Source organism: Protomyctophum bolini (assembly GCF_963924005.1).
Source record: "Protomyctophum bolini genome assembly, chromosome: 16".
NCBI lineage: Eukaryota > Metazoa > Chordata > Actinopteri > Myctophiformes > Myctophidae > Protomyctophum > Protomyctophum bolini.
The window spans coordinates 6,698,311-6,723,796 of NC_137877.1; the positions used below are offsets into that span (position 1 = coordinate 6,698,311).

A 25,486-nucleotide genomic window follows, 5' to 3' on the forward strand; every position below is an offset into this window, starting at 1 on the left:
GGAGTTTTAGCTGCAGTACCACAATGTCCTGAGGTGGTGGGGGTGCTGATATGCAGATTATTTAATATTTGAGTCATTATAATACCAATCTGAGAATCCCATCGTCAAATATTCGGGAAAACAGCGCCTCCGCTGAGGCAACAGTCTGTCTTGAGAGACTATTATAATACTGACGCTAGATAAAACCTAGCCCCATATGTGCCCTCTCCCTACGCTCATGAGCATAGGGAGAGGGCACATATGGGGCTAGATAAAACCAGGCTTGTTTCCATTCCATGCCAGCTTGGAAAATCAACAATGTGTCACGATGTATCAGGTGAGGACCCAGAAGCAGAACCAAGTAGGCAAACTGACGCAGTCCAATATATTTATTAACATAAACTCACAGTAGCACTCATAAATGGGCCCTAAGAGATGCAGAAATGAACTAGAAAAAGTGCCCTTCTGGGCACAGGTCTCCACCAGGAGGATAGGAGAGTGTGTGATGTCTTCCTCAGCCTATAGTGGGAATAGGCATGCACGGCTTTGGAAGCCGTGGATATGCACGGCTTGGGATACACTGCCTGTCTTCCTTCTCAGAATGCATTTCTTTCATGGATTCCAAGGGATTCGATACGTTAGGGTTAGCCCCTTAACAACAACAACCATCATCATCAGTATACTAAAATGCATTCATTAATTGCAGGCCTAATCAAATAATGACAGTCTACGTCTCAGCTTTGTGACGAAAAAACAATAAACTAATATTTTCAGCAAATCACTACCGACAGAATCAACATGACTTTTGGAAGGAGCGCTGTCCATGGTGCTGATGATTTACTGTAGCCTAGTAGTGGAAAAAGCAGTTGTCACACAACGTTCTCTGACTGTCAGCATACCCTATTATGCATGCAGTGATAGAAGCAATTCCCATAAAATGACTTTAGTAGCCTAAACAAAAGTGACGACATAGGCCTACTCATACCTTGTTGTTGCAAACCATTTATCAACTTATATGCAGGGTTATTATGGAAAGTAAAGTCCCAAAAGCGGTGTTAGGATATACTGTAGATGTGGTCTCAATGATGTATGAATGATAATAAGATTTACTGCAGAATAGCCAGAAATAACTTCACAACCAAAATATAAAAATACAAAATACAGTAGGCCTACCTATAGGCATATACTGTAGGCTACTAGGGGCTTATTATGTGCGATTTTTTAATTAGCAACACATTTGGAACAGAATTATAAGCTATGCAAAATGTTTTGGAGCAAAGGGTTTCTTGCAGGGCATCTTGGGCTATTAAAGACTCAGGACTCCTGGCTATGCTATACCACTTCATGCATATTATCAACTGATTTCCTTCTGGCAAACAGTGTGCTTGCATGGTTTCTTCTTCGCATATTGTGTTCTGGTTGAATTAAATAAATACACAATAATGTGCTAATAAACTTTGAAACAGCCTTTTGCACAATTGACAGAGATTGGAGATGTAGGCTATACATATGGGCTAATCACACCATCAACACTGATAGATTATAAATGTAGCTGCAGAACTTGGAATTCAAGCGCATTATCAGGTTCAATAGCAGGTCAGCCGAGTCCATTTTGAAAGTAAAACGATAGGATATCCCAATCTTGCATAATTGCATTCGCTTCGTCCTTTCCTTTGGTAGGTTCCGCTCAGGTATAAGTGATGCATGCACGCCCCACTGCCCCAGCAAGTAGGCACTGGCAGTGTGCACAGTATGTAGTGACATGCAGTCTTCACCGAACGTTTCAGATGAGAGGATATGCATTTTACAGTCACCTGAGGCTACAATGTCTTCGGAGGATTCGCTCATTTTAAACACAGAGGAGAACAGGGTCATGATGATATTCAATGTATCAAATGTATCCTGGAACAATACAGACTCACAGGAATACTACATTTGGCTTCCCGGTATTGGAATCGCCGTCGTATATGCTATTATCATTAGTATTGGACTATTGGGGAATGTCACTTTAATGAAGATATGCATCTGCGTGAAGTCCATGAGAACAGTGCCTAACCTGTTAATGTCGAGCCTTGCACTCGGTGACCTGCTGCTGCTCGTTACCTGCGCTCCGGTGGACGCCAGCCGGTACCTCGTGGACGAGTGGGTGTTCGGCCGAGTTGGATGCAAACTCATCCCATTCGTCCAGCTCACCTCAGTGGGGGTCTCCGTTTTCACGCTCACAGCTCTATCCTTTGACCGGTATACAATTATTAATGGACCCAAATGGACCGTAACGGATTATAGGCTATAGTGTGTTCTGTGTTGCCAATAAACTGTCACATCCTCACAAAAATGTGATTGTAAAAGTGCAGGGCAAATTGTCTACTTATAAATGTTTTCTCAGTGCTGTTAGGAGGTCCTTAAATGAAGGCCTATAGCCTATAATTGTAACATTGCGCATGACATTTAGTGAGGCAATAGGTCACACACAGTAGGCCTACACTTCACTTTTTAAATCTCTGTGACATCCATTGGCAACATTTTCCAGATGAGCCTATATTTAGGCCTATGATTTTTTTAAATGCGTCTAATAGCTTAGTTAGTCCTATGGCCATGATAATTTGGTTATTGGCTATTTTTTTGTTGATGCAAATACCCTTTTAATAACACCATCGATTCGTGCAACCATGTATGCCTATATTGCCTATGCCAGTAGACCATTCACTGACGACCACTGGCGCCGAAACGTCTGTAATTTATTAGGCCTACATGGAAAGTTATTCTACCGTGAAGAAGCAAGAGCATTTTCCATTCTCTTTATTTAGGCTACTACTGGTTCTAAAAAATGTGCTATAAAATTAATGATTATTCAGTATTTAGCCTACCTGGAAACAAGTTAGCCTATACATCAGAGTGCTTTTCCGATAAATGTGCCGAGAGTTTGAAGTTTGCATCTTTTAAACGCTGCCTTTTATTTAATAATTAACAGTGACCTGCTTCTGCAGTGAGTAGGCTACCAGGACTGGAGCCAGGAGGACTCGGACAACTGTATTTTCTTTGCCATTAAAAGGGGTTTAATTTCCTATAAGGAAAAGAGAGGTGGAACAATTTGTTACACGTGGAATGCAGTGGCCTGCATCACTGCGCGCAGGTTCGCTCAATCCCACCTGGTCGCTGTCCGAGGTGCTGATTGAAGGACCTATCACGAATGCCCACATTTTTCACATTTGCAATTTAATGCGCCACCAAAAGGCCAATTTTTTAAAAACAAAACAAAATAAAACATTTTATTACACGTTGTTTCCAAACATCACGCAATAGGGCAGGCTATAGCCTACAAAAACACAGAAGTTTCTTCTTCATATGTAGCCTACAGCTCATTGTCTCATTGGTGGGCTCACTCCGCCTACCAGTGACATCATCAATGGGGATTCTAAGCTAATAGAAACGGCAGGCTTTCTATTCCTGAAAAGTGTGTAGGCTATGTTATTGTTACCGGCCTCAGACCTAGGGGAGTCTGGGTCGGTACAAGATATTCACAGGCTTGGATACACTGTGAAAAACGAGGAACGGACACAAACTTTTAGTATTGCTTTGCTCAGTCAGCAGCGATTTAATACTGCATCAAGATATCAACATTCATATTGTGCATTTAATAATAAAAATAATAACAAACATTTTACTTTACAATACTTCAAAAATACAAAATACAATAAACCCAATAAATCAAAAATAAACTGTATCCTTCAATAAACCAAAAATAAAGTGCACAATGATAACCATACAAACTGTAATCAGAACACTCAGTTTCCATTTGTCACAATAATACATTTCTTAAATGTAATACTCTCAAATACACATTCAACTTTTACATTCAGACACGCACGCACGCACGCACGTGCATGCGCACCACGTGTGCTGTCTGTGTGGTAACACAGTGTAAAACTACCTCAAAACAATAAAACTACGGATCCCAACTCACTTCTAGTACACTCAACACGTCACTAAACCTATCACTGACAGTTCACCGTAGTTTCAACATAATTTGGGATGTTTAGATATTCATATATTTACCTGTGAAAAACGAGGAACGGACACAAACTTTTAGTATTGCTTTGCTCAGTCAGCAGCGATTTAATACTGACTGCGCATGCGTGGGACCAAGACTATAGCAGTTCCTCTAAGTTTCACAGTAGCGCAAGAGCGCCATCTATTGACTAGGAAGTCTAATAAGATGAAGTGTCAATAATGTGAAGAATAGTTCTAATGGATCTTAAAAAATGGGGGGTGTGTGTTTTAGTGAAAACTATAATGGAGGCTATTTCCGAACCCTCTACACTCTCCCCTGCTTTAAGAGATGTCTCCTGACATCTAGAACTAAACAAACAATGAGTAGTCAAGTCATAGTCAGGGAAAAGTCATCAGTCTAGTCTGTGTAGTCAAAGTCAGTGAATGTCAGTCAAATCCTATTTAAGTCTTCTGTCCTAATAAGTCCATTCAGTTGGGGTAGGGTAGTAGTAGGTTTGGGGCAGAACTGTGTAAGGGGTCATGGGGTAAGGCACACATGTGAACATGGCGTTCGCTTCGGGCCTCCAGTGCTGGTATGACGGCTGTCCGAAATGTTCATATGTGAATCTTTCTTTGGGTGTTACAGTCCGGGTGGACCTCCTTGCAGGCAGTTCCTCTCCACCTCGTGGCTCTATGTCAGGTTCAACCATATCCTCTGGCACCCCTGGACCTGTATCCTGGACATTTTCAGCAGGCAGCGTGTCAGCTGGTGTTGGTGCTGATGCTGGTACAACAACTGGAACTGCTTCCTCCTGCTGATGCATATCACCTGGTTCTGTTGTTTGTCTTAGAGGTTGGAATTCTGGTGCTACAGCTCTGAGATGTCTGACAGTCCTCCTTGTGTACACAGGTAACGATCGGAGGTTGTAGGAATATCCTTCCTCTTCAGCAGAATCATCCGATTCCTGCTCAGCTGCTTCTCTGTTGTTATTCTGTTTGTCTCTCTGTTTTCTCTGTTTCTTTTGTGCATGACAGGGCTGCTCATCTTCTTCAAATGGTAAGTCATTTACAGATAACAGGAGGTTACGGTGCAGAACACGGATAGTTCGTTCTCCCTTTTCTGCTTGAACTTTGTACACAGGCCCGTCTCCCACCCGTTCAATGACTCTGTGAACTTTCTCCTCCCAGTAAGCACGGAGTTTGCCAGGTCCACCTCTCTCGGACAGGTTCCTGACAAGCACACGATCTCCTGGCTGAAGTGCAATCCCTTTAACACCACGGTCGTAGTATTTCTTTCCTTTTGCCGAGCTCTTCTGGCTATTCTCCGAGGCGATCCTGTAAGCCTCCTGCATCCGAGAAGCCCATTTCTGTGCAAACTCCTGTCGACTCGACACCTCTTCCTCCTTTCTCAGATCAAAGACTAAGTCAATGGGCAAACGTGGGGCTCTTCCATAGAGGAGAAAGAATGGCGAATAGCCAGTTGCTTCATGTCTCGTACAATTGTATGCATGGATGATGTGGGGCAAATGGTCTTTCCACTCAGCTTTTCTTTCCTCTTGGAGAGTGCGGAGCATCTGTAACAGTGTTCTATTCAGGCGTTCCACCGGGTTCCCCTGCGGGTGGTATGGTGTGGTTCGAGAATGGGAAATGCCGGACAGCTGTTGGAGTCGCTGGAATAGATTGTTCTCGAATTCACGTCCCTGATCATGGTGCAACTTTTCAGGGTATGAGAAACGTGGGATAAAATCACTGAAGATTTTCTCAGCTGCTGTTTTGCCTGACTTATTCTTAGTCGGGTAGGCTTGTGCGAAGCGGGTGAAGTGATCTACCAGGACTAAAATGTACTCAAAGCCTCCTTTACTTGGCTCTAGGTGGAGGTAATCAATAGAAATAAGCTCAAATGGGGCACTGGTCGTGATTGAACCCATGGGTGCTTTTTCTGGGATGGTGGGTCGTTTCTGCTTAATACAGGAGCACTGGCGGATTACATAATGTTCTATTTCACGCTGCATGAATGGCCAATAGAACCTTTGCCTTGCTAGGTGGATAACTTTGTCAGCTCCGACATGACCCATGTCGTCATGCAGGTGTTTGAGCACAGTAGACTTCAGCTTACTGGGGAGAACGAGCTGTTTCCATTTTCCTGCTTGCCTGTATAGAATGCCTTTGTCCAGTTTGAGTCTATTCCATTCATGTACTAGTCTCCTTGTCTCTTGTGGCATTTGTCGTTTGTCTTTGTCATTGGGGTTCCATCCCCTCCTCTTCAATGTCATCACCTCAGAGATTGCTGCATCCTCCTTTTGGGCAGCTCTGATGTCTTCTGGGGTGATAGTGGGGATTGTCACAGGGGGGTCTTCGTCATCAGAAGAGAGTTGCAGTGCAGCCATCCATGGCACATCCTGCTCAGCCACTGCTTTGTTCCCCTGCCATATGGTGGAAACTACATCTGGGGGCAGAGTTTCAGTGTACTCCCCTATGTGACCATGAAGCTTTACTGGGTACCGTGACAGTGTGTCTGCGTCAGCATTCGCCTTGCCTGGCCTGTATTTTATGGTGAAGTGGAAATCTGCCAACTCACCCACCCAGCGATGTCCGACGGCGTTGAGTTTGGCTGTGCTCAACACATAAGTAAGGGGGTTATTGTCTGTGTACACGGTGAACGTGGGTGCATAGTAGAGATAATCCCGGAACTTATCGCAGATGGCCCACTTCAATGCCAGAAACTCGAGCTTGCCAGAATGGAGATGGTAATTCTTTTCTGCAGGTGTGAGTGTTCTGGATCCATAAGCGATGACGCGGAGTTTCCCCCCTTGCTGCTGATAGAGCACAGCCCCCAGACCTTCATTGGATGCGTCAGTATTTAACACAAAGGGCAAATTAAAATCTGGATAGGCTAAAATAGGTGGATTGGTCAACATGTCTACGAGGCGAGAGACGACAGCACTGTGTTCGGGGGTCCACTGGACAGGTGTATTAGAGGGGAGCTGGCCAGACTTTGTGACTTTTCTTTTGTGTGCAACGTTGTTATCTTTAACAGGTCTCTGGTTGGGCAGACTGGGACCCTCTGCAAGCTTGAATAGTGGCCGTGCAATCCTGGAAAAGTCCTGTATGTAGGATCTGTAATAGCCTAGGAAACCTAACAGACTTCTGACTTCTCCCACATTCTTTGGCTCTCTCTCTTTTTGCTGCAGCACTGCTTCCAGGTCTGTCGGGTCTATCTGGACACCTTCACTTGTCACTAGGCGTCCGATGTATCTCACTTCTCGTTTGAACAGCTCACATTTCTTTGGACGTAACTTGATGCCATGCTCCCGCAGGCGGCGGAGCACTTGCCTCAGGTCCTCCACGTGGTCTTGGAATGATTTAGAAAAACAGAGAGTGTCGTCCAAATAAGGAGAGCAGCATTCGTCCCTCATGCCCTCGAAGACACCCTCCATACATCTTTGAAAGGCCGCTGGGGCGTTGGTAAGGCCAAAGGGTAGGCGAAGCCACTCATATAATCCCCAAGGGGTACTAAAAGCGGTCAGGTGCCTGGAACTCTCGTCGACAAAGCCCTGGTGGTACGCGCTGCCTTGGTCGAGTATTGAGAACCAGGAGTAGCCTCCCAGGTTATCCAGCAGGTCTTGAATGCGCGGAAGCGGATGACGGTCTGGGACAGTTTTGCGGTTTAACTCCCTGAAGTCAACGCATAGACGCAAGCTCTTATCTTTTTTTCTAACACAAACCACGGGGGATGAGTACGGTGAAGTGGACTTTCTTATCCAGCCATGGTCAAGCAGGTTCTGCACATAATCTTTCACCTCTCTGTACAGGGGTTTCGGAATTGCATTGTAGCGTTTTTGGACTGGTGTCTCATCATTTAGCTGAATTTTGAGTTGCAGGTTTGGGATGCAACCTATGTCAGAGTCATTCTTTGCAAAGGCATCTGACTCATCGTATAACATGTCTCTGGCTATCTCTTGTTCCTCCTCTTCGAGGTGTGACAATTCAATAGGTGGGTGCCATTTATCTTGGGTCAGAGCGGAGCAGGTTTGAACAGTGGAATGGTTTATGGGCTTTGGGTTGTCGGTGGAATGGTTAATGGGTTTGGCCTCAGTAATTTCCTCTAGTGTGCCTAAAATGGTTCTCTGTGACAGATAGATGTCATGTTTAGTGAAATTCTGAATAGGGATTTTTGCGGTTTTAGTTGAGCCATTGGGGACATCTACTAAAGTGGGAAAGGGGTCTAAACCCTCAGGGCAGTTGTTCTCTGGGTTCGGCTCAAATAGCATTGTTCCGCCACGGGGCCATGCTCTGACTCTGCACTTCACCTCACATATTTGACCAGCAGGGATAGTTAGTCCTTTCTTTCCAACTCGCACAGTGTACTGAGGAGGTGTTTCATCAGGGGGCAGTATCTGGAGAACAGAAACAAGGGTTTCCACTGTGCTTTCACTGACACTCATGGCTTCCTTCAGTATTGCCGTCATATCCACCTGGTCTTTGTTCTCCTTGATCATCTCTGCAATGACATTGCTACCTAACAGGGGACAGTTAACACAGTTCTGACTGATTAATATGGGCACCTGTATGTCAGCATGTCCATGGCTCTCACTGTGTATCTGTAAGTCAACGTAAGCCCATCCATCAAAGGGAACCGATGTGCCATTTGCTGCAGATATTTCGAGGGGTTTATCTGGGAATAGGGATGAGAGTGGCTGTATTATGACACTAGGCAATGCTTCCTCTACCCACGCCCTCCCCACCATAGTCACTTGGGCCCCTGAGTCGAGCAGCATTTGGAGAGGGACCCCATTGATTGCACATGAGACCATACATCGCTTGCCAATTAGTTGTGCTACACGTTTTCTTGGTGTTGGCTGGCACGGTGTAGACTTTGGTTTTCCTGGGTTTACTGTTTCAACTAGGTTAACCTGCACTGGAGACTTGTTACTGGCGACGGTCACGGGCAGCCTCACTCCAGTGACCTCCTCTCGTTTCCCGATGCCTTCCTCTGCAGACAGCCAACTGCTCTATGTCCTTCCTGACCACATATGAAACAGTGAGGACAATGTTTAATGTTCTTTTGCACACAATCCTGACATCGGCCCCTGGTCTCAGCTGTTTGGGGTCGAATTGGGGGTCGGTGTGGGGTTGGACCTGGGTTCACAGAAGTCGTAGATTCTGTGGGTTTGACAACCTGGGCAAAGTGTTTGGTCAGTGAGGACACTTGTGCGGTCAGTTCTAGGATAGCAGCACGGTTAGCCTGTAATTCAGAGTCAACTTTGGTCTGTTTAGTCTGGTCAGTCTGCTCAGTCTGAGCTGTACTTACAGTCACTGGTCGGGGTTTAATCACAGTACCAAGGCGTCTTAACCTCTCTGCCTCCTCACTTGTGGACTTTGTGATCTGTTCTAGGAGAAGGTCATCATTAACCTGCAAGTCTGCGAGGAACGGTTTGAGATCACCTCTGACATGGTTATTTTTTTCATTCAACCCTTGGTAGAGTGTGTGAAGGAATGTACCCTGAACAAGCTTTCTGTCATAACAAAAATCTGCACCTGGCTGTTGTGACTCAAAAACAACTCTCTGTTTTAGACCCATGATTCTATACAAAAACTGCTGTGGGCCCTCTTTGTCTTGCTGTCTGGCAGTACTAAGCTCCTGAAAAAGCTCAGTGCTGTTTTTGTCTCTGATATGGGAACGGAGAAACCGTTTTAACTCACTCATAGTAAGGTCATCTTTGTTAGTTAACATTTCTCTGAATGTACCAGGTTTAGTTATCTTAAGCACAGTGCGGATAACCTCTGACTCACTAAACCCTTCATGTAACCCTTCATCCATCTGTTTACAAAGGCTACTGAATGACATTTCACACCCTGTGTCAGAAATCTGTCCACCATAAAGTTTAAACTCTCTACGTGGAAACAGAGCAGTTACATCAGTCAATCTCACCACCTGCTCACCACGACTGGAGGACGGACTGGCACGGTCAGGAGGGGCACCACCTGCACTGCTGGTGATGGATCTGGCTGGCGATGAAGTGGCAAGGTTCCTGGTTGGTGTGCTAGTGTCTCTGTCCATAGTCGCTGTAGTTGACTTGGTCTGTTGGATCGCTGCACCGTCTGTCTGGAGGGGTGCAGCTTCGACCACTCCTCCCACGTCAGCTCCTACCACAGTACCATCCAGGGGTCGGAACATGTCATAAATCATGTCGTTGAGGGGAAGGATTTGAGACATGCCTTCATCCTCCATGTCTTTCAACGTGTCACTTTTCAGGTAGTCGACAATCAAATCATACAGTTCTGGTTCACTCAAAGCCGCAAGCTCCTCAGTGTCTCTGTATACATCAACAGCACTGGCAACAGTCTGTAGCTGACTGGTACTCAAGGCTAAGAGTCTCTTTTGGATCGTGAAGATCAGCATCCTTCGTGGGGTTGGGGTAGTAGCCATCTTTAGCGCCCGTGGTCTCTACTCTCTGGATGACGCACAGCAATGCAGCCTTCCCTGAAGCTTTAGACACAGGTTCTCTCCGTGGCAGTTCCCACTTTCCCAGCTAGTTGACGCTGAATCCCGGACGAGCCCCCAATTGTTACCGGCCTCAGACCTAGGGGAGTCTGGGTCGGTACAAGATATTCACAGGCTTGGATACACTGTGAAAAACGAGGAACGGACACAAACTTTTAGTATTGCTTTGCTCAGTCAGCAGCGATTTAATACTGCATCAAGATATCAACATTCATATTGTGCATTTAATAATAAAAATAATAACAAACATTTTACTTTACAATACTTCAAAAATACAAAATACAATAAACCCAATAAATCAAAAATAAACTGTATCCTTCAATAAACCAAAAATAAAGTGCACAATGATAACCATACAAACTGTAATCAGAACACTCAGTTTCCATTTGTCACAATAATACATTTCTTAAATGTAATACTCTCAAATACACATTCAACTTTTACATTCAGACACGCACGCACGCACGCACGTGCATGCGCACCACGTGTGCTGTCTGTGTGGTAACACAGTGTAAAACTACCTCAAAACAATAAAACTACGGATCCCAACTCACTTCTAGTACACTCAACACGTCACTAAACCTATCACTGACAGTTCACCGTAGTTTCAACATAATTTGGGATGTTTAGATATTCATATATTTACCTGTGAAAAACGAGGAACGGACACAAACTTTTAGTATTGCTTTGCTCAGTCAGCAGCGATTTAATACTGACTGCGCATGCGTGGGACCAAGACTATAGCAGTTCCTCTAAGTTTCACAGTAGCGCAAGAGCGCCATCTATTGACTAGGAAGTCTAATAAGATGAAGTGTCAATAATGTGAAGAATAGTTCTAATGGATCTTAAAAAATGGGGGGTGTGTGTTTTAGTGAAAACTATAATGGAGGCTATTTCCGAACCCTCTACATTATAATAGAAACATTGATACATAATTTGAGAGCTATAGTCCTTCTCAGCTTGTTATACAGTTTATTTTCCTAATATATAATGCAAATTGGCATCGGATCTTCACCCATAATCAATGGACTCATAAAATATAAGATTTCAATCTGTAGTTGTGTGGAGATATGGAATTCCATCTTTGCATATGAAGGCAAATCCCACTGCGTCAGACTGGTACGACAGATGTTGCCCCAGCTCATCATCATAGTATCCAACCATAGCCTATATACTTTTAGATGTGTTTAGCAGTCTTTTGATATTAGCAGCTTCTGTATTAGCTTTATTTGGACATAATTGCTCTTATTTCATTTCATAAGGGACACATGCTTTTCTCCTCTCGGTTTAGGTACAAAGCTATTGTCAAATCCATGGACGTCCAGAGGTCACGCGTTACAGTCCACATCCGTTTCCAAGCAACTGCCATCTGGCTCCTCTCGATGACCTTGGCCATTCCTGAAGCCATCTTCTCTGACCTGCACACCTTCCACATCAGTGAAACCAATGAGACATTCGTGACCTGTGCCCCATATCCCCAGGGAGTGGAAACCGAAATGCACCCCAAAATCCACTCTATGGCTTTCTTCATGGTCTTCTATCTCATCCCCCTGCTCATGATATCTGTGTACTACTGCTTCATCGCACGCACTTTGATGAGAAGCACCGTGGACATACCTGTTGCGAGACACTTGCATAGCAGTAGACAGGTCTGGGAGTTTTGTTTTGCCTCTTGGGTTTAAAAAAAGTGTTAAATAGCTATATTTTCTGATAGCAATTATTTAGTGTTTGTTCAGTTCGGGATATCCAATCAGGAGAGAGAACTCATACAGAATAAGCAAGTGAAATTGGAAAAAAAAAGAATTGAGCAGACATTTAAAAACAACTCTCATTGTATACCAAAGTGCTTCACAGGTCAGAAAAAGCAATACAATATATTTTTTGTTGGTGGTGGGATGTGTAAAGTTCCCCTGTCTGCTGACCTGAGGGGCCTGGTTCCGGTCGTATATAAGGGGGGATAGAGAATAGGGGGTCAGTGATGTAGGTCAGGAGGGGGCCAGCCCGTTCAGGGCTTTGTAGATGAAAAGAAGGATTTTGTAGTTGGCAGCCAGTGGAGAGAGGCCTCAACAGGGTGATCTCTCACTGCCGCATTTTGTACCAGTTGGAGACGGGACAGGGATGACTGGCTAATCCCAGTGTAGAGGGAATTACTATAATCTAAACGAGATGATATCAATGTGTGTGGATGACTATTTTGACGGTGTGTGTGGAAAGAAATGGTTTGGGGGAGAGGTGGCCACGATCGTGCAGGGTAGCCGACTTAGGTGAACCAAATAATACGACTTCAAATGTACTGTCATTTAGTTGTAGAAAGTTTTGTGCCATCCAGCACAATGATGATTTGCCATGTCATTAAAGGCAGTTATTTAGGTGTCTTTTCCTAATTGACTGGAATTGGCAACAAACACATCTGGAAATGTATTTTGTGTTTATTTAAAGAGCAGGAGAGATGATTCTTTCACAATATAGAGCTTTAACTTTTGAACCAAAACACTTTTTGATTTGACCAACAAATTGTCAATATATAAAATTTAAATTCTGGCAAACAGATTAATTGATTTACTGCCCTCTCTGTCCCTTCAGTTTGATTCCCGGAAGCGTCTTTCAAAGACTGTGCTGGTGTTTGTTGGGTTGTTTTCCATCTGCTGGCTCCCTACGCATGTGATCTACCTCCACCGCTCCTACCACTACGGCCAGGTGGACACCTCAATGGCCCACTTTGTTTCCAGTGTGTGTGCTCGTATCCTGGCCTTCACCAACTCCTGCGTGAACCCTTTTGCTCTATACTTGATGAGCAAGAGCTTCCACAAGCACTTCAACAGACAGCTCATGTGCTCTTGCCAGTTGCCATACAAGTAAATTAGCCAGTCAAAGTGCTGGAAACGCACAGATAACCTCAGTCTAAACAAGCTACGCACCTGTGGGCAACTTTGATTTTAGATGTGCAAGGACTCGGTAGTTGCATATTCATCTCCCAACACTGATTTCATGTATTCCATCTGCTTTGTTGTATCACTTAAATTTGGTGATTAGATAAGTAAATGTTACGGTCCATTGAGATATATTATGCATCGTACATTAATGTTGTATTCCAGCTGGTTTTCAATTTCTACGAATTTATGAAATATTTGTTTTGTTTCTGTAAAATTCCCATGTCTCTATAACCATACACAAGTCTGTAATTGCTTGTTACATTAAATTATTATTTATTATTATTGCAATGTAGTGTAAGTCATATACAGTATATTTGCAGTGCAACACTGTAGTCACTATGGCATGGTGGGTGATTCTCACCTTCAGTGTAGGTGTTGTTTGCAGATTAATTACGAGGAGTTTTACGGCTCTCTAAAAGTAAAGCAGAGTCTCTTACAACACTGTGATTGGAGCATTGTGCATACAACGTTAGGACTAAAAGGTGGTTGTAATTGTATTCCTCACTGTAATATGGATTGAGTGCATTTTATAATGGCAGGGTCATATTTTGTGCAAGAGGCAGGAGACAGGGGGCGACACAGCAGCCTGAAACCTCACCTCAAATAGTAAAGTAATCGCCCTGAACAAAGATATACACAGGCATTGCATGTTAGCCCTTAGTACTTTAATCAGGTTTAAAACTTTAACCTGATTGAAGTGAAGATATTTGGGAGCCTGAATTTGTGTGTGGATTTTTTCCATTTCTTATATGACTTCATTTTGATCCAGCACCCAGCCTATAGGTATGTGCGTCCTTTTTGATGGTTTGTTCAGCCTCCTCTACTAATTGTATGTTATCCCCCCATACACCTGGAGGGAACTCTGCCAACCGATGCGTGTGTTTACATGGACATTTTCTCTTTGAGCGGCAGCAAAATAGTAAATTCCAACATGTGCATCCGCTACAGCTGATTAACAGTAATTCTGTTTGGCTGAATCCATGGCTAATTCACCCCACCCTCCTTTGTTACAGTATGGGAGCTTTTTGCTTTGGTAATGCAAACGTATGTTTTCTTGTCACGCATCAGGGGTGATACCACCATGTGTTACACACAAAGCATGCCCAAAATCTTATGTGTTTCGTGTGACCAAAATCAATTCTACAGTCCATAACAAATTAAAATGGTCACACAAACCCAGGCAAAACGCAGTTTTTGTATCATTAGGAATACAAAAATAATAATTATATATTGTTTTATAATTTATTTCACTCTTCCAATAACCGCAAAAGCTCTACAGTAGTTGAAAGCCTTATAACTGTTAGGAGATGTAAGATTATAAAAGCAAAAAAGCATACACCATATAAAAGCAGAAAAAATATATTTCTTTGCATAACCACGACTTCTTTGGCATTGTATGAATTAGAATACATACAATGAGAATGCACTGATCTCTTCTGTATTTGCATGTATTAGGAAAACATGACAATACAGAGGCCCAATGCCTGATATATACTTGATTGTGCATGTGCACCATGTGCTGCATATCGAAAATAGCAGATCTACAAGTTCACAACACAGCTTGCTGTGCACAACTAAGTATAAATCACCCTTAATGGATCATAGTCATGGCATGTTCATTTAGAGTCATGGAAGCCATTTTGCTTACATCGAGTATGACATAAGAACAAAATAGATGTGAATATGGTTAATAAAGCCCAAAGGAGTGCTCGAGTTTCCCAGCACCATCAGTGGTTTATAACATATGAACTTTAAATAGTTGATCAAGTGCTTTATCACAAATGTCTGTTAGTCCCTTTATATTATTTAAATGTAAACATGAATAAGACTCAAATCAATTCATTGTGCTTTGGCTGGTCAAGTTCTACACGTCATCGTCTTTAACATCAGTGCACGAGGAGGAGCCAACAGCAGGAACGGCAGTAGAGAAAGCCGAGGCCTTGGATTTACCTTAGTAGCTTAGTGTTGGTCGATAATGACAGTGCTGTTGACTTCATGGCACTCTGTTTTGGACATTTCTTACCGCCCGGTCCTGGTCCCCACAGTCCATGAGGGCCAGAGGCGTCCACGGCAACATCCATGACCCGATCTGGGATGAGCCACTGCAGGAGGAGCAGGAACAGGAAGTCTAGGACAGCCACAAAGGCAAAAATGGATCCAGCCACTGGGCCACAGTGAGCCCTCAGCCTGAGCAAACGTCTGTTCAGAGGGAGCACCTCCTCTCCGGCCACCCTGTCGTAAACCTGAAAGACACATGTTGCTCAGTTGCAGTGGTACTCACTTTTTAATTTTAAGGAAACCCCCGTTTGTTATGCATAGGTGGCAGGCCACAGTAAATGTGACCAGATTTGACTGAGAGCCTGCCATCGCGCAACCTCCAGCAGAGGAGAAAAACTTTTTTTTTAAATCCAAAATGAGTTAATAGCACAGGCAGACTCTTCACATACTAGAGCATGTCTGAAATAAGTGTCAGAGCTGAAATCGACATGTAAATATGAAATAAATGCTTAAACATGTAGCTAGGTGTAATGTTAGAGTCCACAGAAGTGAACCTTTCAAGCTCTCTTTTCTCAACTCGCTGTTTTCTGCAAGACATTACTCCATATCTCCTAAACTGGTGGGTCAAACTGAACAACCAATGTCAATTTGAAGCTATGATTCCCTGCTTTCATACGACATGAAAAAACGAAAATCGAAAGAAATCCAATGGCAGTCCCTTAGTCAAATTTGGCCAGTGTACACTCACTGAGTTACAGACCCCACCAGACAGTGAAACATACAGTACTGTATAGTACATCCTAACCAACATTAGCAAAGCACAATCATTAACCTCTTCAATTAATGTTAAATGTGAAACCTGCCTTTTCGGTCCTCTCTGCCACATTTCTCCAGGTGTATAGGTTTCGCACACGGGCGTGGATAGAGGTGGGGGATTGAACAGACCCTGCTCGTTGCCTTGCAATGACCGTTTCCAGGCCAGCACACAAAGACCGCACAGTAGGCTCACAAAGGGTGATCAGGTCCTCTGGCAAAACCTCAGGAACGCCCCCTACACGAGTGCTGACCACCTACAGAAAAATATTAAATAAGCACACATACACATTATACTGGTTCTTAATGATGACTCGTCAACTAGTTGTCCAGTAAAGCAGGATTTATGCTCAGTTTTGAATAGGTTACAAATGTGTTCTGAGGCTTCTGAAACACTTCTGCAGCAAATGTCTCTTTGAACCTGTTCTCAAAACAACTTCCATCAAGTTACAGAGAGGACACTCAGGACAGTAGCTGTTGATTGCTTTGGGTCATGGGTAGAGTTTGATAAATATATGTGGATCCATCTTAACAATACACAACGCCCTCCAGGATTATGCAACCTTGTGATTGCAAGAATTGATGCAAATTAAATCCCACAATAATGCCACAACAATTTATATAAAATGGTCAAATAGGAAGCCAGTATCCGACAATAAGGACTGGCCGATTGCTCGTCGGCATTTTAGAAAAACCAACAGGCATGCAAAACCTGCCAAGACATGCCCAGGTGGGCAAGTACACAATGTTTTGTTTGGTTTCCTTTTGTATTTCTCCCATCAGTCGCAGGCAGCTGCTGCCTGCCTATACTGAATCTCTCTGCAAGAACAGGGCTCTAGACTGCCACCAAAAACGAGTGTGCAAGTTAACATTTCACCTGATTGCATTCCTAACTCATTTGTGTGGGATACAATAATCACAAAGTTGCTCAGTCATCTTGGTGGAACTGGGACCGATTAAATACCAATCTGTGCCCCATTTTGTATTATTAATTGCATTGGTTTGAAATTCCAAAAGTGACTTAAACATTTGATGGGATCTTGCATTTATTTTCAATGATGTTGAAGTGAGAGGCCAAGAACTTACGTGGGGCAGTGTAATGCCTTACATTAATAGGAAGAATGTATTTGTAAAACTGACATTATGCCAACTTAAGCCATAAGTTCTCAAAATAAAGTAAACTAATGTTTTTAAAGCTACAAAAAGAAAATCAATGAGGTGCTCGATGGAGATGCAAAAATATATTATAATAATGTAAAGTAGGTTCTGGTGCTTCGAGGATCAGTGAGACTGGAATACTAAAGAAAAGGGTGGGAAAAGTTAAAATAAGCCAACATGTTTCAACTCACAAAGAGTCTTCATCAGGGCAAGTAGAAACATGTTGGCTCATGTTAACTTTTCTAAATAAAGTACATTTATTTTTATCCACCCTCATTTTTTAACCTTTTGAGTGCTCGGATCACCGCCTTTTCTTTAGTAAACAAATGCTACTGTTATTGTCACTGATGAAAGTGACAACAGTAGCCTATGCTTCAGAAGGTTTGAATAATTTACTCTATACTGCCACCTTCTGTTGGGTTATGTAATGGTTAGGCAAGATTATCTTTGAGCAGCTTTAGTAAATATTTTTTTATATAATTTATATCCCACGATTTTGTAACCCAGTGTCAATTATCTCCGCCAACCTGGGGAGAGCAATGGACTGAACCCATGCTTCCTTCTATGCATGAAGTGCCCAAGCCTCTTCTTTTCACCTGACAGGGGGTTTCCCTGGTTGCAATGAATGTAGTGCAATGAAAGTTAATCGTTAGGAACTATTGCTTGCAATTCTGATACAGCATGCTGCCATATGCGTTTTGAAGATATTTATGCTATTTAGTCAGTATGAGTAAAGAGCAAACCTGCAGTCCACAGCTGGCTCCCTCCACTATGGCCATGCAGAAGGCTTCTGTCAAAGAGGTGTTTAGGAAGATGTGACCTTGAACCAGAACATCACGTACATCTTTATGCTCAAGAGCCCCAAGGAGTCTGACCCTGGTGGGAAGAGATTTAAAACAAGATTTATCTTAGGCTACAATATAGCGTCGCAGTCCCGCCCTCGACGAGCGGCCCGGAAGAGAATTTCCCATTCATTCCGGTGAGCCGCCCCGCGTCCGAAACGGTTGAGAAATGACAGTTACCGTGTGGGGGTCCCTCTACTGTACTGTACTGTCACTGTACTGTACTAAAGGGCATGTTACAACACTTTTTCGTAGAGTTTGTCTTCTTTCAATTCATTTGTTTGGCCCCAAATAAGTTGTTTATCGTCAAGATTTGTCAGGAGCCGAGTTGGCTTTGTCCGAGGCCTAAAGGTCTTTAAATAAATACGTTTTGAAACGTCTAGGAAAAATGAACGGGAAATTATTTTCCGGGCCGCTCGTCGTTCTGAAAGGGGGCGGGACTGCGACACTCTATTACACATCTAAGCATGTCCTATGACACACGCACATGCACACACGCACTACCTGTCATGTAGCTGGTACTTCTCCCTCACTTCCTCCAGTACAATTCTCTTGGGCCCTTCTCCACCAATTAGAAAATGAAGGTCTGGATGTTTGATGCAGAGCTCTGGGATTATTCCACCAAGAAGATCGATACCTAAATAATAATGACAACATTCACAACTAGAAAGGTCGCAATTTTTCAAAATTGCAAAGTGTGGTAGTCGCTTACATAGGCCCCTCCCACTAATATTGCCAGCCAATTACAATGTCACGTCACCCCTGTGATCATGCATAACTACTTTCGGATATTCACGGATATTTATCTTCCAAAAATCATGTTTTTGCGACAAACGGTAAAACGGTAAAGGGCCCCAGCACGAAAAGCTACTATACGGCCTGTTTTGAAACCGAATATACAAAAGATATTTTGACACTACTTTTCTTTCACTTAAAGGAGGAAACTGATGACAAAAAGCAAATGTCAGTTTTCTGAAAACCCTATGTTTCTATGTCAGTGATTCTTAAAGTTTTTCATGTCAAGGACCCCAAAAATATATGTAATTGGCCGCCGACCCCCATCTGAAAATATGTTGTTCCAGGGACCCCCCATGAAGCAAAGATTGAGTTAAAAACGATCGCTCTGACAGAATATATATTCAAAGATTTGCAACACATTTTCACGATTTTTAAAAAATAGCAGACCTACAAGCTCGTAGCGTGGCACTCGGTGCCTCGTTATGAGCTTGTAGATCTGCTACTTTTCAATAGCTTAAGTATAACATATTTCTTAAAACACCAATATACTGTACAGTACTATGCTGCGTGAATAAACATACAATTTGATAGCATACAGTAGAATAGATCACCCAGGTTTTATGGTTTTTCAATCCTCACACGTGTGCGTGCGTGTATGTATAAGTGTTGCAACACTTAAAATGTAGAATATGACATTTTAACGGTAATATCGTATATCGTATCGATATCACAATATTTGGCATAAAAACAGAGATTTGAAATACGGAGGTTTACGGAATGTATTGTAGTCGATAGGGCTCGCGTGAGTACATGACCACGTGACCGAGCTGTTTTCTGCGCCCTCAATGTCGCAACTCTGTCTATACTCTATGGCTCTGTTGTAATCCAAACGTACACGTGTGTGGGTAAAGGGATAGGGTGGCCTGGCTGGGTGTATGACTTGACTACCGCGGCCTGAATGATTCAGCCCTGCAGCGAGATATGATCTGGACAACAGATGTCAATATGAAGTTGAGGATAACATTGACCACTTCTGTGTCTTAGTCATACTTCTCTCTCCTTTCTTTTGTCATCAGACGGACAGCTTGGTCATATACTTCTCTCTTTGTTGACGTTTTGTTAACTCATCCTCCTGCCGTTAACCCAGTGGTGGAAAGTAAATAAGTACATTTACTCAAATACTGTACTTAAGTACAATTTTAAGGTATTTGTACTTTACTTGACTCCAATTTCCAATACATTTACAAAATCTGTAGGAGGAGGAGCCAAAAGTGTGTTTTGGAGAAAATTCAAATTTGCAGGAATTTCTTTCCTGACGAAAATGGGCGTGGCCTATATGTGGAAATGCATCATGACCAAAGGAATCCATGGAAAAAGAAAATTTGATTGTACCTTACGGTTCAAGAGTTATAGGGGAAAACGTAAAGTGGGCTGTTATAGCGCCACCATGAGGCCGACTGATGTAATTCCTTTTCAATTAATTTTCATAATTATTATGAACCTCCCTCCCAAGTCTTGTAAATATGGCGCTTACAGTCTCCACTCTCCAATGGAAAAAAATGTAGTCTTCGATTTCCCCATTATAAGTCTATGGAGAACTAATTAATTAATATCAATTAAACTATACAACGGATCTCTTAGCAAAATACAAGCACACGATTCCCGATGAAGCCGGTCAATTTGACATATGGCTCGAGTGTGTGCGGCAAAGTATTGCTCATTTACAATAACAATAGTCTGGTTGCCCTGTTAGGGCAACCACACTAATTACACCATAGAGTAAATTGCACTAATTATTGTTATATTTACTCTAGTCTAGAATGATCAAAACTATCTTCTAAATTAAGATAGACTGTACATATCTACACATACAGTATCTATATCACCCAGCGTTGCAACGTCACCTTCAGTCAACTCAGAGTATGAGTTATGTACAGTTATGGACAGAATCGTAAATCCTCCCCACTAGTCTCGGTACCTCCGAGATGTAATTCATTTTTTTTGACGGGGGGCCCCGGCTCGCTGCGGAGAGTGAACTCCACGAAAACAAGCACTCCTTTTTCATATCATACCCGTTAGGCTGAGGCATGCTGGTTCCCATTCCAAGATATTCAGAGCCAGATTCTAAGCCATCTTATTTTCTTTAGACTTTATTTTACCTGTATCTCTCCTGCATTTCACGTTTTTCACCCGAATTTCCCTCAGGACGATAAACAAAAGTCATCAATAATAGTAATCTTCAAAGTACCTTTGCGGTAGACGAGTCGGCTGACCACCACAATAGTAATTCTGCCGCCTTGGCGCAGAGACGGGTCAGGGGTAAAATCCGTGGGGTCCACAGCATTGGGAATGACGGACACTATCTCTGGGCAAAGCGCTGCCCGCAGCACCGTGTTCTCCTTACTGGTGTATGACACACACACGATATGGTTGGTGTCACACAGGGACACTGTCAGAAGCTTGTTGGTCAGCACTGAGCTCAGGTCTGCAAAGCCGAAGAGTGAGTGGTCGGTAAACACCTGGAAATAATGAACATATTATTAACGTTAGGATGACATCAGGTTACGCCTATTATTTGGCTTTGGATATTTGGAACATATGAATAGAAAGATTTTGCATTTTATTTTCCGTTAGCTTTTTAAAGCTTTGTAAATGGAGACTGCACAGGGCAGAATTGAGCAATAACTTAAAAATATACAAAGGAATGGCAACAATGACCTCACTATGATCAAAATAAACAGATTAGTTACACACCGTGTTAAGGCCCATGGTCTTAGCGTGAAACAGCGCATCGTGGGCCATGGCGGAGAAGGAGCTGTGTGCGTGGACCACAGTTATGCGCTCCCTAAAAAACACGGAGCGTAACAGTGGCAGGCTGTGAAAGCAAGTGGTGGCCGTCGACTGGTTGTACATGACCTGCAGGGGCAGGTAGTAGACCTTCAATCCATTGGTTAGGTAGCGGACCCCCTTTCTACTGCCATAGGCGTGGGTGGCTATCACCACCTTATGTCCATTTTCCATCAGACACTGAGACAGTTGGTATATATGACTCTCCACTCCTCCCATGTTTGGATAGAAGAAGTCGGACACCATGCAGATGCTGTGCTTCCTGCCAGGGACTTGGTGGGACACAGCTGGGGGGGTGCCACACCTCTTGGAAAGAGGACCCGGCCGGAGAGCTGGGTCCCTCCTCCGTTGGCCCATTGTACAGGGCAACTTCCAATATTCATAAAAGTGCCTATAAGAGAATACAACAATGCAATTTGACCCACCCTCTTCACACATAACACGGCATATTTTGTACAGTCAACATGACTTTACTTATTGAAAATACATAAAGAACACGAAGTGTGGTATACAACACATGACATGATTACTATAATGTATTGTACACGATTAGCTCGTTGGCGTACTTGGCCATGTTTGTAATTGTAAGAATGTCACCAACGCCTGATTTAATTAGTTGTTTCGTAGACTACATAAGCATTGCTTTATTAGCATAGCAGAGTTAGCTTACTAACGTTTAGCTAGTCATATTCAACAAGGCAGTTGCTAGAAGTCTGTGTCATATAACTGGCTTACCATGTACAAGAAGTGGTGATTCACCGCATACAACGTAACATAGATTACTTATAGATGTGACTTACAAAATAAGCCGGCTAACACAACAAACACTGGAGCAGCAGTCACTTCCTGGTACCTACGTCATGATGTGATAGTCAGCCCAGAACCCACCCACTCTGGCTGACAGTCTCACACACACACACACACACACACGCACACACGCGCGCGCGCGCGCACACACACACTTCAATAATGATAAACATTATGTTATGTAGGCCTACTAGGCCTATACATAAATAATTTGATCATTATTCTAGATACATTTCATATCCAAATTTGGTCAATCCGAACCTTTGTTTCAAATATTAAAAAAAAAAAAAGCTGCAAGAGCTGCCTGGACCAAGACCTTTAATGAGGTTCTGACAGTCATATAGGTCATGGGACCTCTACAGACACCAAGGAGGAGAGATCCAGCAGTGGAGCGCATGGATGGAGATGAACAGCCAAAAAGGATGAATTCATTACAGGTTTGTAAAATGGAATGGTGTCTGACTTCTTTCTGAACAAATACACACATGAAGGTAACCTATTGGTAATAAAAATAAAAGCTACAAACTGAGTAATATGCAGTCTCTGTCTCACATCTGGTCAGACAAGCTGATGAAGCATTCAATTTATGCCTTATCCATCCAAAATATTATAGCTTAACATTATTTGGCCAACAGATGGCAATACAGAGCCATATGTCGAAGAATAGGCCTACAAATATGGATGTTGTTGATCTCTGTCAAATGGTTAGACCTGTTAGACCACTGAGACTGTGGTATCTGGATCAGAGTGATCCAATCTGAAAATGTTTTGAAAAACGGATAAAAAATCTGCAGAATCAGTCTGATTCTGGATTGCACGCATATGGATTAAAATCACAATACTTCTTTAAACTTTTGAAAACATGGGTGGGGATTGTCCACCACTGCTTCAGATTCACCTGCCTCCGGCAGGCTGAGCAGGTAATTCAACCTTGACAAAAAGTTGACAGTCAACCCAAGTTGTTAGAAATGCAAAACCTTACACAATAATGCGGCATGTTTCAAAGACTATTGCCAAGTAGTCGATACCAGATAGGTATCATGGAGAATTTGGATTTTCCCCATTAACCATTTCATCAATGGACAATTTGGACATTCTTTTCTTATAGAGGGTATGCGTGTGACATCATCATCAAACCCGGAAGTTATGCAGGAATGCCTACTGAGTGTCAAAACTACTTTCTGGCCTTGACAACCCCTGCATCCAAACAGAAAAGTCCTGTCTGATTGCATTAAACGACGTTAAACAATGTTAAACTCACTTTGCATGTTGCTTTGCCACTCGATGTGCCATTCACTTTAAGCATGCGCATACCCTCTATTCTGCAAATAAAATATGAATGGAATTCTCATACTGTTCATTTAATAGGACCAGTCTGTGAAAGTGATTGACACATCTAGACACAAAGCTTAATTGCCTCAGTAGTGCTGGGCATATGTCAGAGCCTTTATGTAACATAGCCCATAGCTTATCGTCCTCAGAAACTATAGTAGACCATAATAGTTATGTTTACCAAAGGTCAGGCATTATGAAAAGGCAGTCAGAAATATTTGTTCATTGGTTTTCATAGTAATCTGCGAACTACAGTCACAATTAACACAATCCAGAGTGCCAAATTACAACTTGGACTAAATTAAATTAACGCTGGATTTAGCTGTGTTTGGCAGATGTTTCCCTTTATAGTTAATAGGCAGAAATCCAATAAATACACCATCAACTCAAAAGATTCATCACGTGTTTATAAAAAAAATCACACCCGTGTGAAGTGATGGGTGCTATACACTGACACGACAACGCGTATTCAGGGCGGAGTCACCACCCCCAGGGTAAGTTGTGATTTGCTCTCGTTCACTGCGATGCAATTTGCGGCATTTCCAAAACAATATTGCGCATTGTAGCGATTATCAAACGTATTTGCAATGCCATACGTTGAAAGATCTGTTGCCCGTGGACAAGGCACGTTACCTCCGCAAGTTAGATATTATCGGCATAGATGTTTGTCCGTATGTGATTAAGGATTGGAAAAAGTTGCATTGGCTGCCATAGAAAATTCTGCCCATGAGGGTAAAAAACCAGATGTGACGTTTTTGGGCGTTCCTGGCTTGTTTCGTGTCAGTGTATTAAAGTCTAATGTTGCTATATGATTAGGTGTTGTAATGGTGATGTAAAACAAACGGTGTCAAAACAAACAAATTCTCTTTATTGTTAATGGGATTTAATGTTTGTGTTAGGGACAAATCAAATATTAACTTATCTTCATTGTCAATGGCGTTTTTAAAACAAACATGAAAAAGAAAAAACCTGTATAGGTTTAATGTTAAATAAATCTAATTTCACAATCATAGTGTAACATAATTATGCATGCATCCTATAAACAAATACACTATTGAAAGATAACAACAAATGCAAAGTGCATCATTGCATAGTTGGATTAAAAACGTCTACTACATTCTACTACATTCTCCAAAAAGTTTTTTCAATATGTTTAGCACAACTAGTGTAATTCACCTTTGGAAAACATTTGACAACTCAACTGTAACTGTTTTCCTTTACTGATTTATTCAAAACAAGTTTTACTGAACATTTATAGATGTAAAAAATATTTGAACGAGATTGGCTCTTAGGAGAGTAGCCTTAAGTTAAAACCAAGATCCAGTTAAATCATTGGCTGTAATACCCAATATTCAGTGTGGCAACTGGCAAATCTGTTTTGTCTGCTTATCTGCTATATGGGGAGAATAGGTAACAGACGGGGAAATAATCATAACCTATCTAGGAAATAGACTAGTGCAAAATGTACCAGACCTGACTTGCAGTTTACTAACCCTAACACAATCACAAAATGAGCACAATTAAAGTTACAATTACAAATGTCT

General features: G+C 42.5%; 2 protein-coding genes across 2 annotated transcripts; one reads left to right on the top strand and one right to left on the bottom strand.

The window, feature by feature from the left end:
• Nucleotides 1-1,804: 1,804 nt before the first annotated feature.
• Nucleotides 1,805-13,333, top strand: LOC308330396 (gastrin-releasing peptide receptor-like; the record flags this gene model as incomplete). The annotated part of the gene is made up of 3 exons (XM_080785243.1): nucleotides 1,805-2,220; nucleotides 11,766-12,123; nucleotides 13,058-13,333. The coding sequence occupies 3 exons, from the start codon at nucleotides 1,805-1,807 to the stop codon at nucleotides 13,331-13,333; spliced, it is 1,050 nt and encodes a 349-aa protein (XP_080641369.1).
• A 1,361-nt stretch (nucleotides 13,334-14,694) lies between these two features.
• piga (phosphatidylinositol glycan anchor biosynthesis, class A) lies at nucleotides 14,695-22,667 on the bottom strand. The gene is made up of 7 exons (XM_080785555.1): nucleotides 22,539-22,667; nucleotides 21,711-22,194; nucleotides 21,205-21,475; nucleotides 18,723-18,855; nucleotides 18,120-18,252; nucleotides 16,269-16,475; nucleotides 14,695-15,650 (listed from the first exon to the last, which is right to left on the bottom strand). Exons 2-7 carry the CDS (start codon nucleotides 22,158-22,160, stop codon nucleotides 15,354-15,356), a joined length of 1,491 nt encoding a protein of 496 aa, XP_080641681.1. The 5' UTR covers nucleotides 22,161-22,194; nucleotides 22,539-22,667; the 3' UTR covers nucleotides 14,695-15,353.
• Between the last annotated feature and the right edge of the window lie 2,819 nt (nucleotides 22,668-25,486).